Source organism: Cibotium barometz, chromosome 9 (assembly GCF_041138505.1).
Source record: "Cibotium barometz isolate CiBa-2024 chromosome 9, ASM4113850v1, whole genome shotgun sequence".
Lineage (NCBI taxonomy): Eukaryota > Viridiplantae > Streptophyta > Polypodiopsida > Cyatheales > Cibotiaceae > Cibotium > Cibotium barometz.
The window spans coordinates 7,727,000-7,744,303 of NC_141054.1; the positions used below are offsets into that span (position 1 = coordinate 7,727,000).

The 17,304-nt window shown below is 42.9% G+C and overlaps 1 protein-coding gene across 1 annotated transcript in view; it reads left to right on the forward strand.

The window, feature by feature from the left end:
• TTN8 (Structural maintenance of chromosomes (SMC) family protein) overlaps window positions 1–13,534 on the forward strand; it is a 34,202-nt gene extending 20,668 nt beyond the window's left edge. The window contains exons 11-20 of the mRNA XM_086802432.1: window positions 10,807–10,946; window positions 11,098–11,187; window positions 11,279–11,487; window positions 11,598–11,767; window positions 11,851–11,960; window positions 12,086–12,256; window positions 12,343–12,560; window positions 12,638–12,889; window positions 13,002–13,229; window positions 13,306–13,534. Coding sequence (XP_086658558.1) covers window positions 10,807–10,946; window positions 11,098–11,187; window positions 11,279–11,487; window positions 11,598–11,767; window positions 11,851–11,960; window positions 12,086–12,256; window positions 12,343–12,560; window positions 12,638–12,889; window positions 13,002–13,229; window positions 13,306–13,351 — 1,634 coding nt within the window. The 3' untranslated portion in view covers window positions 13,352–13,534. The remainder of the gene's footprint in view (window positions 1–10,806; window positions 10,947–11,097; window positions 11,188–11,278; window positions 11,488–11,597; window positions 11,768–11,850; window positions 11,961–12,085; window positions 12,257–12,342; window positions 12,561–12,637; window positions 12,890–13,001; window positions 13,230–13,305) is intronic.
• The last annotated feature ends 3,770 nt before the right edge of the window (window positions 13,535–17,304 follow it).

Sequence of the window (17,304 nt, forward strand, 5' to 3'; positions counted from 1 at the left end):
GTCACCTTCCTCCATCCACTTCGCATCCATCGGTGAATAGTTCTTGAACTTCACAAGATAGCGACGGGAAACTTTACCTCGTACCTTCCTTTCTTTATGTGCCAGTATCTGCTCTGGAATCAGAACCTCATCAAGTTCCTCAACTTCCGGCTGAGCCTCATCTGATACATCCTCAGGCACATCCCCACGGAAAGGTCTAAGAAGACTCACGTGAAAAGCATTGTGAATCCTCCAGTGATCTGGTAACTTCAAACGATAGGTTACCTCACCAATCTTTTCCAAAACCTGAAAAGGCCCATAATATCGCATGCTCAACTTAGGGAATAAGCGCTCTTTACCCTTCATCTTCTTGAGTCTAGCCTTTTCAAAACGCAAAAGAACCCAATCACCCAATGCAAACTGCAAATCACGTCTGTGACGGTCTGCGGCTTTCTTTTGCTTCTGCTGAGTTTTCTGGAGGGCCAACTTAACTCTCCGATAAGCTTCATCCAAGCTCTCCACATACTGATCAGCCTCAAAGATCTTATCCTTTGTATGCAAAATGGGTGGTACCTTCTTCCCTCCTCCTACAATCTCAAAAGGCGCCTTGCCTGTCGAGCTATGTACAGTGTTGTTATATGCAAACTCCACCAAAGGAAGAAACTTTTCCCATTGTTGCTTGTGCTCTGACACATAACATTTTAGAAGATCCAACACTGTAGAGTTAGCCTCTTCTGACTGACCATCTGTCTGTGGATGAAATGACGATGAAAACTTGAGAGTTGTACCCATGTTGTCAAACAACCCTCTCCAAAACAAACTCGTCATCCGTGGATCACGGTCACTAATGATAGACGTAGGCAAGCCATGATACTTGAAGATGTTCGCCATGAACAACTTCACCATATGATCCACTTTAATTGTCTTCCTCACGGGAATGAAATGTGCCTGCTTACTGAACCTGCATATGATAGTCCAGATGCCATCATTTCCTGTTTGTGTCCGTGGAAGATCAAATACAAAATCCATGGCAATGCTCTCCCAAGGTCTATCCGGAATAGGTAAAGGCTGTAATAACCCTGGTGTCTTCTGACGGTCAAACTTTACCTTCTGACATACGATGCATTGCCTCACAAAGGCATCAACATCTCTTCTCAAGGTTGGCCAATAAAAGAAAGTCTCCACTGCTTTTACCGTGGCATCAATACCTCTATGACCTGCATACGGTGGAGCATGACTTTCAATCATAACCTTGAGTCGCAATGGCCTGGTAACACACAGTCTGCCATGCATCAATAAAAACCCATCTCTGAGAGTGTAATGCTCATGCCGCTGACCCTCAGACATCTGATCATACAACCTTTCAAAGTCCTCATCATGGGCATACTGCTCTTTCATTTCATCAAGCTCATGATGATAAGCAAGTGAAACTGCAGAGACCTGTGGCTTGCGTGACAAAGCATCTGCCACTACATTCTTTTTGCCTTCCACATGCACAATCTGGAAGTGAAACATTGACAAAAAGTTTGCCCAACGCATATGCTTCTCTGAAAGCTTAGTCTGCGTGAGGAAATAACGCAAGGTCTGATGATCTGTCTGCACAGTGAAATCAGCCCCAAGCAAGTAGTGTTTCCATGTAGAAAGAGCGTGAATTACAGCCAACATCTCTTTCTCATACACCTGTAAATGCTTCTCAGCATCTTGCAAAACTCTACTCTCATAGGCTATCACATGTCCCTCTTGCATGAGAACTGCACCAATGCTACTTCCACATGCATCACACTGGACAACAAAAGCCTTTCGGAGGTCCGGTAACACCAATACTGGGTCCGAAGTAAGCTTTTCTTTGAGCTTTTTGAATGCTGTAATTTCCCGATCAGCCCATCTAAACGGAGTTGCTTTCTTCGTCAAAGCATGAAGAGGCGAAGCAATTTCAGCAAAGTGCCGTATGTAACGCCTGTAATAGGAACACAATCCTAGAAAACTGCGTACATCATGCACGGTCCTCAAAGCTGGCCAATTAAGTATTGCTTCCACCTTTGCTGGATCCATACGGACTCCATGACCAGACACAATATGCCCCAAGAAATGTATATCCTGCAAAAAGAACTCACTCTTCTTGCCATTAACCACCAATCTATGGTTTCTGAGTTCTGCAAACACAATGGCCAAATGCCTTCTATGCTCTTCCTCAGTTTGTGAATGCACAATCATATCATCAAAGAATGTGCCCACAAACTCTCTATGAGGCCTGAAAATCCTGTCCATCATTCTGTTAAATGTGGCAGGCGCATTTGTCAAACCAAAGGGCATAACCAAGAACTCATACAACCCAAACGTGGTTCGGAATGCTGTCTTATGCACATCCTCGGGTCTAATGCGTATCTGATGATACCGGCTTTTCAAGTCAATACGACTAAAAACTGTGGAGCCCTGTAAGCGGTCCAAGATGTCATCGATCCTCGGTATGGGGAATCGATTCTTGATGGTATTCTTATTCAGCGCCCTGTAATCAATACACATGCGCCAAGAACCATCCTTCTTCTGCACCAAGAGCACAGGTGAGCAAAAGGGTGATGAGCTAGGCTGAATCAACCCCTTATTCAATAGCTCCTGTACCTGACTCATAATCTCTTCCTGTTGGGCTGCACTAACACGATACGGTGGTCTATTCGGTGGAGTACTACCAGGAATCAGATCTATGGCATGATCTTCTGGCCTCTCAGGAGGTAATTCCCCTGGCAATGACTCGGAAAAACAGTCTTGAAACCCACTTAAGAAATCAGCCCTGTCCTTATCTAACATTGACAAATTAGACTTAGACTCATCATCTTGTGCATCCTTTACATAAATCAAGTACGCGGAAAGATGCTTTTTCATTACTGATGAAATCGCCGAAGCGGATACAATAGGAACAGATTCCCCTTTGAGTTTTACATCCAATACATGCTCTTTCCCTCTATGAGTCAGAGTAATTTTCCTATTGTAAGTATCCACCACCGCATGTACCCTGTGGCACCATGGCATCCCCAACAAAACATCACAGCCATCCAAAGGCATGATGAAGAACTCCTCACTGTCCACATAACCCTGCAAATGAAGCCGAAGCTTCCCAATAATAGGAGTAACGGGTTCTGCATACCCTGGACAAGCCATATTTGCCTCATGTAACGGCCCCATCTCCTCTGCGCGAATCCCCAATCGGCCAGCCAAATCTGGTGAAATGAAGTTGGCTCTAGCACCTGTGTCAAAGAAGATCAAAGCATTCTGATCTCTCACTTTGCCCCATGCCCTGCACAACTCTGTAGCTTCACCACTTAGCTGCTCCCCCACAAGATCAGGAACTAAACCTGCAGAAGGCTTTGGTTTCTTTGGCTTGGGCTCTCCTTTATTGTCAGGGTCCTTTTTGGACGTTCTCTTGGGACAATTGAATGACATATGCCCCTCTTCAGTACAGTAAAAACACTTTTGAGCATCTCTCAAAGCCTGTCTTTCCTCAGAAGTCCTTTTGGGCATTGGCAACTTCTTATACTTTGTCTCTGAAGACCCTTTAGCATCACGAGAAGCATGCCCAAATTTTTCAGCTTTCTTGCCCAACTTCTTACTGCCTTTAAATCCAGATGAACCACCTGTGAGTAATGCATTAGCTGTCATAGCATTTTCAATCATCTGTGACATGTTCGTTACTCTTGTCTTTATACAATAATCTCGTACCTCCTTGGGCAGCCCACAACAATACTTCTCTACCTGCTCAGATAATGGCACGGCACGATAAGAAGTCACTGGGAGTAGAGCTTCCCAAAACTTCTTGTTATAATCCTCCAAACTATCACACTTTGAAGCATCCAGCTTGTGCCATGCTGTCATAACATCCACCTCAAATGTAGATGTGAGCCATACGGAAGAGAAAACCTGTTTGAATTGAACCCATGTGGTGGGTGCTATGCCCTGCAAAAGAAGAGTAGACCACCACTGCAAAGCATTGCCCTTGAGAAAAGTAGCAGCTTTCCTCACCTTCGAGGACTCTGTGTAGTTCCCACCAGAAAAAGCAGCATCAAACTGCTGTAAAAAGGTAAGTGCCTTCAATTTATCCTTGGCCCCACTGAAAGTGTCAAACTTCACTGCAGCTCCCCCTTCCTTGTAATCCTTCGCCTTGCCCATAGGCGTTAAATTATCATATGGAAGTGGTTTTGTGAGATTGCTGCCCCCAACATTCATACCCATCATTGGGTCAACATTTTCCATTCCAACACCAAGCATACCATACATCCCAGCCATGTTTCCATACATTCCATGCTGCATACCTGGCTGCATGCCACCAAACATATTGCCTTGCATCCCAGGTTGCATGCTTCCAAACACATTTCCTTGCATACCGGACTGCATACCACCATACATATTCCCTTGCATGCCAGGCTGAAAATTGGCTCCAAAAGGCCCATACATACCCATACCTCCCTGAGGATAACCCCCAGTCATGGATTGAAACACCGAGCCACCACCAAAGTAACCTGGATGCATGTTCTGCTGAGGAATAGGTGGCTGTCCATAGAAGGAACTCTGTGGGTTTGCACCAAAAGCATGCTGCATGTTCGGAAACTGTGCAGGAGATGGATCCTGTGCAGTGTGGAGTGGTACCACTATGACCCTGAGAAAGATTCTTTGATCGAACCTTCTTCTTCTTTTTCTGGGGCTCTGTGCGGGGCTCTGAGCGAGATCTCAAAAATTCAGCAAATCTCTCACTCTGTGTGAGCTGCATAAAAGTATCCATAACACTAGCCAAGCGATCTTTGAACCGAGCATCATCATCCTCTTTACCATGCACATCTTCTGGCTGTGTTACATCCTCATAAGGCTCAACATCTGCAGCCTGTTCTCCTGCAAAAATATCCTCAGATACATCTCTTTCAGGAGAAGTCTCTTGCTCTTCTTCTTCATGATAGAAGTACTCTTCCTCTGTATCAGACATGATTGCTGAATTTTCAGCGATGGCTTTCTTCAAAGCAACCACGAGCTCACCCCCTTCAGAAAGTTGATGATTGGTCCCGGCAACGGAACCTTGAAACCGGCCTCTGATAGAAAACCAGAGTGCGGTAAGAGCTAACACCCGTCCACTTGTAGTCTAGATGATAAACAAAACACAGATTGGAGCTAGAGTGCCCAAATCTGAAAACACAACGACACCTGTTGGCCCCAAAGCTTGGCGCCCCTTGCGGTATTTCTTTATTCCATTAAAATAATATGTATGGCTGAGTACAACACAAAAACCAGCCGAGAGTTTACACCTGTAAGTCCAATCTGACTGCCCACAAATCCTTCTCAGCACAGAGGATCTATGCACACAGATCTGTGTCCTCAAGCAACACACTGTGCCTCCCTCTGATCAGCCAAGTTCACAAAGCAGGCCAGCCATGGGCATACATCTGGCATAACTCAAAAGCATGATAAATCTTCTCAGCTCAAACACACATATGCTGTTCAATCCCTGTCTTAATCTCTTGTCAATCTGCCATACTCCTCCTCTCACAAGGAGCCAGATAACACATACCTGTAGCAGACATCAAGCAACAGAAAGAGAGATAGATGAACAGAGTCAAGGCTTACCAAGTTCAGCTCGTGAAACAACTCTGGAGGAAGCAACAGCACTAATCTGTGCCTGCAGGCACTTGAATCCACAATCCTGCTTCACACGTGTGCTTGCACTTGCCTGTATCTTCCTCCTGATGCTCACTCCTATGCTGTCCTTGTAAAGTACAGATCTGAAAATCAGCACAGTACCCGACTGTACCGCCTCGGGATACGTGCCAGGCGTTGTACTTGCATAAACAGCCTGCTGTCCACTTTTGTACCAGCCTGAATCAGCATACACAGGTCTGTCCAACACCTGTAAACACTTCTGCAGCAACTGTACCTTCTGTACCTTGCTGCCCGTACACTGTACGGCAGCCGTACCAGGTGTACTTGCTGAAAAACAAACTGTGCAGCCTGCACAGGTCTTCTGCGCAGCCACCAGCAGCTGTCCAGTGCGCCGCCAGCAACAGAGGAGAAAGAGAGAAAGAGAGAAAGAGAGAGAGAGTCCAGTACTGGCCGTACAGTGCTGTACGGCTGATTCTGCTCAGAAAAACAGCAGCCAAGCTGGTCTTCAGCAGTCGCCTCCTTCTCCTTCAGCTTTTCCACGCTAGTTCATCATGCGCATGAAGGAACCTCTCCTTTTGCTACACGATTCCCCAAAAAGGGAAGAGAGAGAGTGAAGAGAGAGAAAACTCCTTCTTAATTTAATCCCTAGGGCCCCAACTTAATAAGTTCCTAGGGCCACTAAGGCCTAGGGGCAAACTTCAATAAACATTCAAACTTAATGTTTTAATGTTCCCCCTTCACACCTAGGGATGTCCACACATCTTAAACACTGTCCGGGCACCCCCCATGTGAATCATAAAATATTCTGACCCTGCAACCACCATGCCCACACTTGTCCTGCTCCATTTCCACAGGGCCATGACATACCCCCCTCTTGAGAGCCTTGATCGAGGAACCAGTCTCTTTTTCCACCTCAACCCTCTAATCACAAAAGTGCTGAAAAGCCTCATCCTTGGACTTCAGACAGAAGATCCAAGTATATCTAGAGAAGTCATCCACCATCACAAGCATGTACAATGCCTTACTCAAAAGACGCGGTACTCATAGGACCACATAAGTCTGTATGAACAAGAGCAAGTGATGTCGAAGATCTGTGTGTGGCCTCCTTCGGAAAGGCGGCTCAATGTTGCTTCCCTTCTAAACAAGAGGAACAAACAGAAGATGGAGCCTTGATGGTCGGTAAACCCTCAACCAACCCATCCTTCGAAGCTCGTTGTAGAAGCTGATAGCTCAAATGGCCAAACCGAGCATGCTAAAGAGCTGAAGAAGAACCAGAAGAAAGCAAAGTGGTCAACTTGTACAAACCACTATCTTGGACTCCTTGAGCCAAGATGCTACTAGTCTCCTTATCACGAATGGTAATCTCATAAAACGAGAGAAGATCACCTCCGTACCCTGAGTTGTAAGAGCTCTCACTGACAAAAGGTTAAATGCCAAATATGGAATGTACAGAATGTCAGAGAAGTACCTCTTGTCCTCGGAGGAGCGGAAAGTGGGGATGGTGCCATGTCCATGCACTGGCATGGAAGAAGAATCACCCAAAGTGATCTCGCTTGTCCTAGCAGTGAAGTCCTCAAACCAATCTTGATGGGGTGTCATGTGAGTAGTAGCACCGCTATCCACAATCCATGACCGCGACTGAGAAGTCACAAGAGCAAGTACACGACGAGTACTTACTAATAGAAGAATGCCATCATCCTTCTTTGTCTGAGACACCGTTGTAGAGGAAGAGTTCTTTGCTTCTTCATCCCGCTTCTTCTTGTGACATTGGGGTGATTTATGACCCTTCTTGCCACAATAATGACACTCAATGTTCTTGTTTTTAGAAGATCTGCTTTTGTCTTTGTCTTTATCCTTGGAGTTCTTGTCAGAACCCCCTGTCCCTTTCTTCTGTTGATTCTTTCCTTTATCTCGTGCAGACTGAAAATAAGCATCAAACCTCTCTGGAAGCTTGGAGAGAAGCTGAATAGCCATATCCTCAGTAGAGATATCCTTGCCACAAATAGCAAGCTTGTCTCGGAGATCTTTCATCTTCGAGATGAAAGTAGATAAAGATGGAAAGGTAGAAATTGACAGGTTCTTAAGTTGCTTTTCCAAAGCCGAAATCTGTCCCGGAGACTTAATCTCGTAAAGATATGCAAATGCCTTCTAAACTTCATGTGCAACGTTTGCTGTATGCACATGAGAGAACAGAATCCAGACAATTCAACATCAGAAAAGAGAAAACACGACGATCATTTGCTTGCCAAATATCAATTTGTGCTTGAGTCACACCACCAGAAGCAAGGGTGGGAGGGGTGGCATTGGCAGGTGTACCGTGTAACAAGCCAATCCCAGAGATCCTCGCAACCTTCACCTTCCACAAAGTGTAGTTGGAGCCATCCAACTTTGTAGACTCAGAGAACATATGAAGTGTAGTCGAGGCAGCCATCACAAGAGCTTGGGCTTAATCTCAAGAAAATGCACAATCTCGGAAGGAGTGTCCTCCATAGGTACCAAAAGCCACCAATCCTCAATTCAGAACACCAAAAACTGCAAGAGCCACCAGTAGGTAAGAAAACGCAGCAAGATAGATGCTGCAGCCTTGAAAAGGAGTAGCCGACAGGTGAAGAAGAGAATCTCAGAGATCAAACCAGTGAGGGAAGACCTGAATCTACAGTGGAGAGGCGCCGGAAGAAGCCAGCCGACCAGCAGCAGAACTGAGAAGAAAAAGCAGATGTTAAGGTGCTGAAAATTGGGGCAGATCTGGGGCAGAAAGTTAACGTTGACTGGGGCAGAAGATTAACGCTGAACCGGGAGCGATGGTACCATGAATGAGTGCATAGCTCGGAAGCAAACAAGCACTAGCGTGTGTTGAGCAGAGAGTGCAGGAGAGAGAGATATGAAGCAACTATGCTGAATATACTGAAGTGATACAGTCCCAAGCAAGAGACATGAAGAGTCTCATAAGTGGGAGCAAAAAGGAAGACTAGACTGTGAGAAAAGTGGGAGGCCAGAGGTAAGAGGGGCTGGCCGACTGGACATGAGAACCTGGCCGACTGGACATGGGTCTGCTGGCCGACTGGAAAAAAGGTACCCGACATGGGAAAAATCCCAGAAAAATTTACAAAAATAGGGTGGCCAGCCCACAACCAAGGGCCATGAAAAGGGACCAAAAGGGGACACTAATTATGAGCAGAAACTGGGGATGAATGTGCTAACATCCAGTGCAGGCAGAGGTCGCAGGCCTTGGCAGTGGTGGCTGGGCAGGTCGGGGAGTCCACAGAAAGGGAGATAGTGTCCTTGCGCTTGCCATTTCAGGTAGCTGATCTCAGGTCCAGAACAAGTCAAACAGATCCATTAGCCATCTGATCACCAGATCAGGGACAGGTCAATAGAGCATCACAAGGAGCTCCAGCATGGCATCAATCAAAGACTATTGAAGGCAATTCAGCAGTCAACAAGGGAGCCCGCTGCAACCGGAGAGGATTCCAAGAGGCCACAACTCGGCTAGAGAATGCTAGAACAATGGCTAAGAGGGAGGCAATGAACAAGGTATCTTCTGTAGGACCCAACTCTATGGCTCTCGTTCCCATCACACCTGACATAGTTACTCTGTTGAGGCAAGCAATCCAAGAAATGAAGAGTCAGATGGAAAAGAGCGAGCAAGAAGATGCGATCAAGTAGCTTAGCAAAGAGGTGGAAGGTCTAAGGGTACGTGATCAATGGGTAGGAGCTTGGTGTTTTCCTTGCCACTCCATTTCAGAATGCCCATATATGAAGTATTGTTCTTTTTGTGGGAAGACGGGTCATAATGCAATTGAGTGCTATTTCATGAAGGAATTTAAGAAGATGCAACATATGCAAAACATGGGGATAGGACGCTTGATCTATGACTATATATGGTGAGACCCACCACCCAGGCTGTTACATGCGGAAGCTCCGAGAGTCTTCTTTCAGCCCTAAACACCACTTAGAACATGCTGATGCAAAAACGCAGACAGAAGGGAGAGTAGAGAGAGAGAGAGATGGCTGGAAATTCAGTATATTCATATGGTACAAAAAGGTACATCTAAATCTTGCAGCCACGAGCTGCCTTCCATGAAAAGGTAGAACACCTATTCTAGTCCTAGTCTAGACCCACACCCAAAGGGGGAGTGAATGAATAACTCAATGAGCCATGAGTGCCTTATATAGGCCTTTGGACAAACTAGAGAGCTGGCCGACTGCTGGGCGGCCAGCCGACTGGACACATATTAATAACAGCTAGTAACCCTATTATTGCCTCACCCATGTGGGATTATCTCCTAATCTTGGGTTAACCTAACCTTGGTTAACCTGTAGACATAACATTGAGGCCAAGAGACCAAGGATTAAAGAATAAATTCATTGCCGGTCTCAATCAAAGGCACATGCAGCCTACTCCAATACAACCCCTGCCCATTTTAGCAAGTTCCTGCCTTTTGTTCATCTCTGATTCACATGCCAATGCCCAGCCCAACAAGAGGCAAGGTATACTCAAGAAAGGATCAAATCTACATTGTTCTGAATTCAATATCATGCCTTGGCCCTTAATCATGTAACTTCCGCTTGTGCATGTAAGACCCTCTAGAGAACATCAAAGGGAGAAGGGAGGCAAGGTGGTCTGGGAGGGGCAAGGGAGCATGGCAAATCAAATGTGAAGGATGATGACTTTTGATCTGAGAGGACTCCCCTCCCCCTTCCCCCCCTCCTTTTTTCTTACAGAAAAGGAATCTATATAAAGATTTTATGCCATGAAGATGAGTGATGCATGGGATGTGTGAATCAGGATGATCTCAAGGGATTAATGCATATTATCATGAATGAGTGAAGAGAACAAGGGCCATGAAGACGGAGATCCCGGACAGAATAAGCCTTCTTGGAAGGCAATAATTAGCATATGTCAATGCTCGGGCTTGCCAGCATTGTTCAGGGCCCAAGGAAGGAGCATGGAGGAGGAGATATGGACAGATAAAGTTCTAAAAGTAGAAATTTCCTATTGAATTTGGATATAAGAGGGATTGGGCAGTGGCAGCTAGCTGGTATGAGTGGGAACACACAGTAGGTGTCTCTAGGTTGCTTGCATTGTCATGTTAGGTTCTGCTGTACCATACCAGATCACTAACGAGTAGGACGGAAGAGTTTTACACTGCATGATGATATATTCTTTTTTTATTTTTCACTCTTCAGGCTTAAAAAAGAACAAAGATCGCTATGAAGCAGAGATGGCAGAGCTAGGTTCTGCAAGGGAGATGCAGAGCAAAGAAGCAGAAGCAGCTGGGAAAATCAGTGGGCTAGAGAGGAAGATCCAATATGCAGATATTGAAAAGGTGTATTTGTTCAGTAGGGTATCTGTTTATGAAGGATTTATTGAATTTATCAGCTATTTCACCTTTGTGCAAGCTGGTTTTGAAAGACCATACACGATTGCAGTCAGCAGCTGTTTCGTTTTTAACACATTTTGTGTGATTCTCTATGTAGAAAACTATCGAAGAAAAGCTCTCCAAGCTGCATCAACAAAGGGATGCCATCCAAAAAGAGATTGATCGTGTCACTCCAGAGATTGAGAAGGTGAATGCTACTTTTGGTAACTCGGGTGCTAAGGGGCATTGATTGATATGTATATTTGAAGGCAATGGCTGATGGTTTTTTGATGTCACAGATTCGGGAGAACATTACGACCAGAAACAAAGCTATTGTGAAGCTAGAAAACCGAATCAATGAGATTGTGGACAGAATCTATAAGGATTTCAGTGAATCTGTTGGAGTTTCCAACATCCGCCAGTATGAAGAGAATGAGCTACGCGCTGCTCAAGATCTAGCAGAGAGGAGACTGAACTTGAGCAATCAGATTTCAAAATTAAAAAATCAGTAAGTAGTCCTGTGAATAGAGAGCTACTGTGCAGAAGAGAGAGCTATGCAGAGAAGAGAGATATTACTTATGTATTGCTGGCTAACATCAACTGGATCTGTTTCCACAGGCTTCAATACGAACAGAGAAGGGATACTGAGGCACCTCTGCAGAAGATAGCTGCCACTCTTGAGGCTTTAAGAGAAGAGCTGATCAGAGTGCAGAGCCAGGAAAACAAGGCAAAGGCAGCCATGGATGCAGCAGCCCAACAACTAGAGGAGTTGAAACGAGAGGCTGAGGGTGCGGTTTCAAATGCATGCTTTTCTTTGTATCTGTGGAGTACCTATTGTATATGCAAAGTTAAAGTTTGCCACATGCTGCAGGAATAAAATCCAAAATTGATCAAATTGAGAATGAGATACAAGCATTGAAGAAGCAGGCCAGCAATGATACGGTGAACCTTGGCAAGCTGAAACGGCAAATAACTGTAAAGGTAGACACACACAAAGTGTAAGCTTGCACACCAGCATGGGCTTTTTAGAGCTACTGTCCTGCGAATTGATAAGAAGCAATGCTTTGGCTTTAAGTCTTGTATCATTTTGATGCTTCTGTGGGCAGGAAACACAAATCGAGCAGCTGAAATCCCGCCGGCAGGAAGTCGTAGAGAACTGCGAGTTGGATCAGATAAGGCTTCCCACTGTGCCAGATTCCATGGATATAGACTCTGCTGAATCAAATGGGCAGCTAACAATGTATGATTACTCACAGCTGGCCAGAGTGCATCAACAGGTGGGTCTAGGAACTGATAGACGGGCCTGTTGCCTTGATTCTTCTCTGTAAATATTGGTATCTGAAGAATGTGTGAACTTATTTAGGATGTGACACCAGCTGAGAAAGAGAAGCTTGAGGCTGAGTTCAAGGCAAAGCTTGCATCAATTTCTCTTGATATAGAGAGAACTGCCCCAAATCTTAAAGCTTTGGATCAGTATGAGGTCCTTCGTGAGAGAGAGAGGGTGGCAATTGAGGAGTTCGAAGCCGCCCGAAGAGAGGCTAAGGAGATTACAGATAAATACAACACTGTCAAACAGACAAGGTGGTTCTCATTCTTAAACATTGCATCAACAACATGAAGTGTTGTCCTGTTGATATCCATATTGCTATTGATGGCAGGTATGAGAGGTTCATGGATGCTTTCAACTACATTTCTACGAACATAAATAAGATATACAAGCAGCTGACACAAAGTGCCACCCACCCTCTTGGCGGCACTGCGTATCTAAGCCTGGAGAATGAGGATGAGCCGTTCCTGTATGGTATTAAATACACAGCCATGCCCCCTACAAAGCGCTTTAGGGATATGGAACAGCTTTCCGGTGGAGAGAAAACAGTGGCTGCTCTTGCATTGCTCTTTGCTATCCACAGGTATAGAAACACGGTATTCTGCTTGGTACAGCTTGCAGCATTGTCAGTCCATTGGCTAAACTGTTTGGGTTTCAGTTATTCTGAATGTGTGTTTTTTCCTTGTCAAATGCAGTTTCCGGCCATCCCCCTTTTTTGTGCTTGATGAAGTTGATGCCGCCTTAGACAATTTGAATGTGGCTAAGGTGGCAGCCTTTATCAGAGCTAGATCTAGGGACGAGGCCATAGGCCAAGACAATGAAAGCAAGGGAGTTGGTTTCCAAAGCGTGGTGATATCATTGAAGGACTCCTTTTACGACAAAGCGGATGCTTTAGTTGGGGTGTATCGAGACTCCGAGCGGAGGTTAGCATGTAGACTCGCTGTACTTTAAAAACCAAAGTAACAGTGAAGACGAGTAACAAGTTTTTGTGCCTTGCAGTTGCTCAAGGACTCTCACCTTTGACCTCAGCAAATACAGTGAATGACCGAAGATCTCTTGCATATTGACAAAGCGAATGTTTTCTATGCTGGTTTTTGTATGGAACTGCACGTGTGGTACTTGTAAATGTACATAGCTGGCTTGAGGGCATACTCGTATGTACAGTTGACCTCTTTCTCTGAAGAAGTTTTTGTTCACTTGCAATTATTAGTTCAATGAATTTTGGTTTGATTCTTGTGAAAATGTAGGATACAACAATCTTGAGTAACCTAGATAACTCAGTTCTTCACCTTGATAGAGCACATAAATTGATAACAAAGATTCATAGCTTTGAACACAGACAAGTCATGATGGCGTGGGTACATGGGTGGGTTTAATTGCTATTTGAGTGAGAAATCAGCTACCAGTGTGTAATAAGCCACGGGGAAGTCAAATCAGTTAAAATTCTGACTTCAATTTTTTGTACTCTGCAAGTAGTCACAAACGATAAGCCCACGGTCCACCGCAAGTTAGGAAAAAATGGGGCTTTAATTTTTGGAGCTTTCCAGGTAGTCACAAACGTGTATCTGTGTGTGCGTGGGAACATTATACTTGTAAGAGGAGGTTAATATCTGAAAAGTGGAGGTTAATATATTTGTAAGAGGAGGTTAATATCTGAAAAGTGGAAACCTAGTAAGTCACTTTGGACCAAAATCTAGGTGGTCTTTGAGGTGTAATGTACAATGGAACATTATGTTAACTAATAAAGCAGTCTGGGTGTGGTGGTCTTAGCACCACATGTGGTGTGTCCTATTCATAAGTGGCATTATAAGGTCTCACGCATTTATAAGCCATTTTACTCTTCATATAAGGTCACTCAAAATTTGAAGGGTGAATTTTCAAAATTCCCTTATAATGCTTAGGAAAAAAATGGGATAATAGAATTAACCTTTCAAATAAAAGTTTCATCCCATGCCTTCAAAAATGAGCATGCATCATAGTTTAGCAGGTTATGGTTCATTAAAGCATTATAACATTTTTTGTTTCTATAAGGTTGTTCGAGATGAAGTAGATTTTTTTTCTTTTTGTAAGGTTGTGTGTGTGTGTGTGTGTGTTCAAAATGAATATTGTGAGCGTTTAATTAGAGAGAGAGATAGAGAGAAGTATGCTTGCAGATTTGATTAAAAGTCTTAGTTTGCTTGTGGAGATAGAAGAAGAAGGGACGAAGCCGAGATTTAAGTATTGAGATATCGAGCTCATCTAGTGAGGTGGTGGATACTGATCATCCGCCTGGGAGATAGGTCCCACACTTACACCATTGGCATGGTTGGTGAGATTATAGGTGATATGCGGCGGCTAGTGGGATGAATGTGTGACAACCACAGCGGCAACAGTACATGCAGCAGCGTCCATGCATAGTAATAGTTACACCTGGCGGAAGCAGCGCCCAACGTCATTAGCAGCAGCTATGCAGAGAACTAACCTATCCTAAAGTGGTTTAGTGGACAACTCATGTTCTTAATTAATCTTTAGAGATGTATGGGATGTGCAAAAATGTTTTGGGGTTTCATTTTATTGGAACAATTTCAATAGAGTAATTTTATTTGAGCTTGTATCATTTTATTAAGATGTATCATTTTATTGGAGTAAATTTATTTTGTTATTAATAAAAAAAATACCCAAAAACGAGTAAATGCTCACATAAGATAAAGAGTGGACTGAGTACAAGGTTTATTAGTTAAAAACTATGAGATATTACTAAAAAAATGAGATATTTTGGTATAATGATACATTGTTGACAGCCCATTCGTCCACCCCTTTGACCATGTCCATTATTCTCATCAGCACAACATACCATGCGACCTCATGAAGAAGGTATACACATGATCACATCATAACTGACAAATATTTGATGCCCTTCATGGCATGTGCTAGACTCTTGACATATGCCAAGGGCTCTACCCATTTTGTTTGGAGGTAGAACTTTTGCTTTTGCACTTTCAAGCTATATATAGCCATAACTGAAATCTAAGGAAGGGATAACCTAGTTCTAGAAATGTCTTAGGGGAAGTTCCCATGCCTGGCCTCGTTTTAACGAAGCTCCAGGCTGTGTAGCAATTGATGAAGGGCTCATTGAAGAATTGGAATTTTACATGGCGTCGTTTTGAATTGAAAATTTCAACACCTACAATTTTGGCAGAGTTGAAATGGCATGGCTTTGTTTGATTTTTGCAATAAATGTAGGGTGCTTCCCCTGTGGGAACTTCACCTTATGCTTCCTTTTTTTTGGATAAGATATTCTTCTGTTTTAGGTGGGGGATTTTTGCTCTTACTAGGAATTAGGGTGTTCTGATGGCTTTTGGTGTTATTTGCTCAGGCAGACAAATGTCTCTAAGCTTAAAAAGGCAAAAAGCAACGAATTGTGATTGGCTACCTTTGTAGTCCAAGTGATACTTTAAGGAGGCGCCTATTTCACAGATGTGAATGAGTTTTTAAATAATTGTAGTACTAGGTTTATTCTTTTGAAAAATATTAAAAATTATCAGTAATAGCACCGGAGCTATGGCAAAAGAAATTGATACATAATTCATTCTTATGCATAACATGAAAAGAAACCTTCCTACCATATTCTAGGATTGGTCATCCTATGCTAAAAGAATGATTTTCATCACATCCAATGAAAAACTAATTTTTAAGGTTTATGCATAATTAAATAATTAAAAAAAGAGAAAATTATGATAATTTTATTTAAATGATAAAAGAGGAATTCCCATGACATTTGGAATTCAATCATTTAAATAGTAAAAGTGAAATTCTTGACATATTGAATTAATAGATATTTTTCTTAAAGAAAAGAAAAATTTTAGATAAATTTATTTGATGGTAAGAGTAATTCCCATGACATTTAGAATTCAATCAATTAAATGTAAAAAGAGTAATTTTCATGATATTTGAGATCCAAGAAATTAAATGAGAAAAAGAGAAATTTTTAGCATAATTCAAATTATGAGTATTTATCAAAAGTAAAATTTTTAGCATTATTGGAAAATATCGGTAGAATTGATTTTTATAAATCCCATGAATTCTTTCACTCAAAAGTAGAATATTTAATATATTCACTTGAGAAATTTGAGAAAGAATGTGAAAATATCCATTGAGAAAAAGTACCTTTACCTAGGTCAAGCAATTTAAAAAAAGTTTCATCATCAGTATCGAAGTAAAAAAAGATACTAAATGTGAATGAGATGTGAATAGATGTGATAAGATGTGAACGAGATGTGATAAGAGGTGAATGGGATGTGATAAGATGTGAGTGGATGTGATAAGATGTGTGATGTAAATGAATGTGGATGGGATGTGAGGTGGTGTAAATGGATGTGGATGTGAATGATGAGATGAGAATGAGATGTGAGGATATGTGAAAGGATGTGATGTGAATTAAATAGATGTGGATGTGATAAGATGTGATGGGATGTAAATGAATGTGGATGTGGATGTGATAAGATGTGATGTAATGTAAATGGATGTGGATGTGGATGTGAAAGGATGTAGATGTAAATGTGATGAGATGTGGATGAAATGTGATGTGATGTGAATATATGTGGATGTGAATGTGAATGTATGGATGGATATGGATGTGATATAATGTGGATAGAATATATGTGATGGGATGGGAATGCAATGAATGTGATGGATGTGAATGTGATGTGATGTAAATAGATGTGAATGGATGTGATGTGATGTAATGTGAATTGGAATAGATGTGATGAGAATGGATGTGATGTGAATCGGGATAGATGTGAATAGATGAGATGTGATGTGAATGGATGTAATGTGATGTGATGTGAATCGGGATAGATTTGAATAGATGAGATGTGATGTGAATGGATCTAATGTGATGTGATGTGAATCGGGATAGATGTGACGTGAATGGATGTGATGTAATGTGAATCGGGGTAGATGTGAAAGGATGAGATGTGATGTGAATAGATGAGATGTGATGTGAATGGATGTAATGTG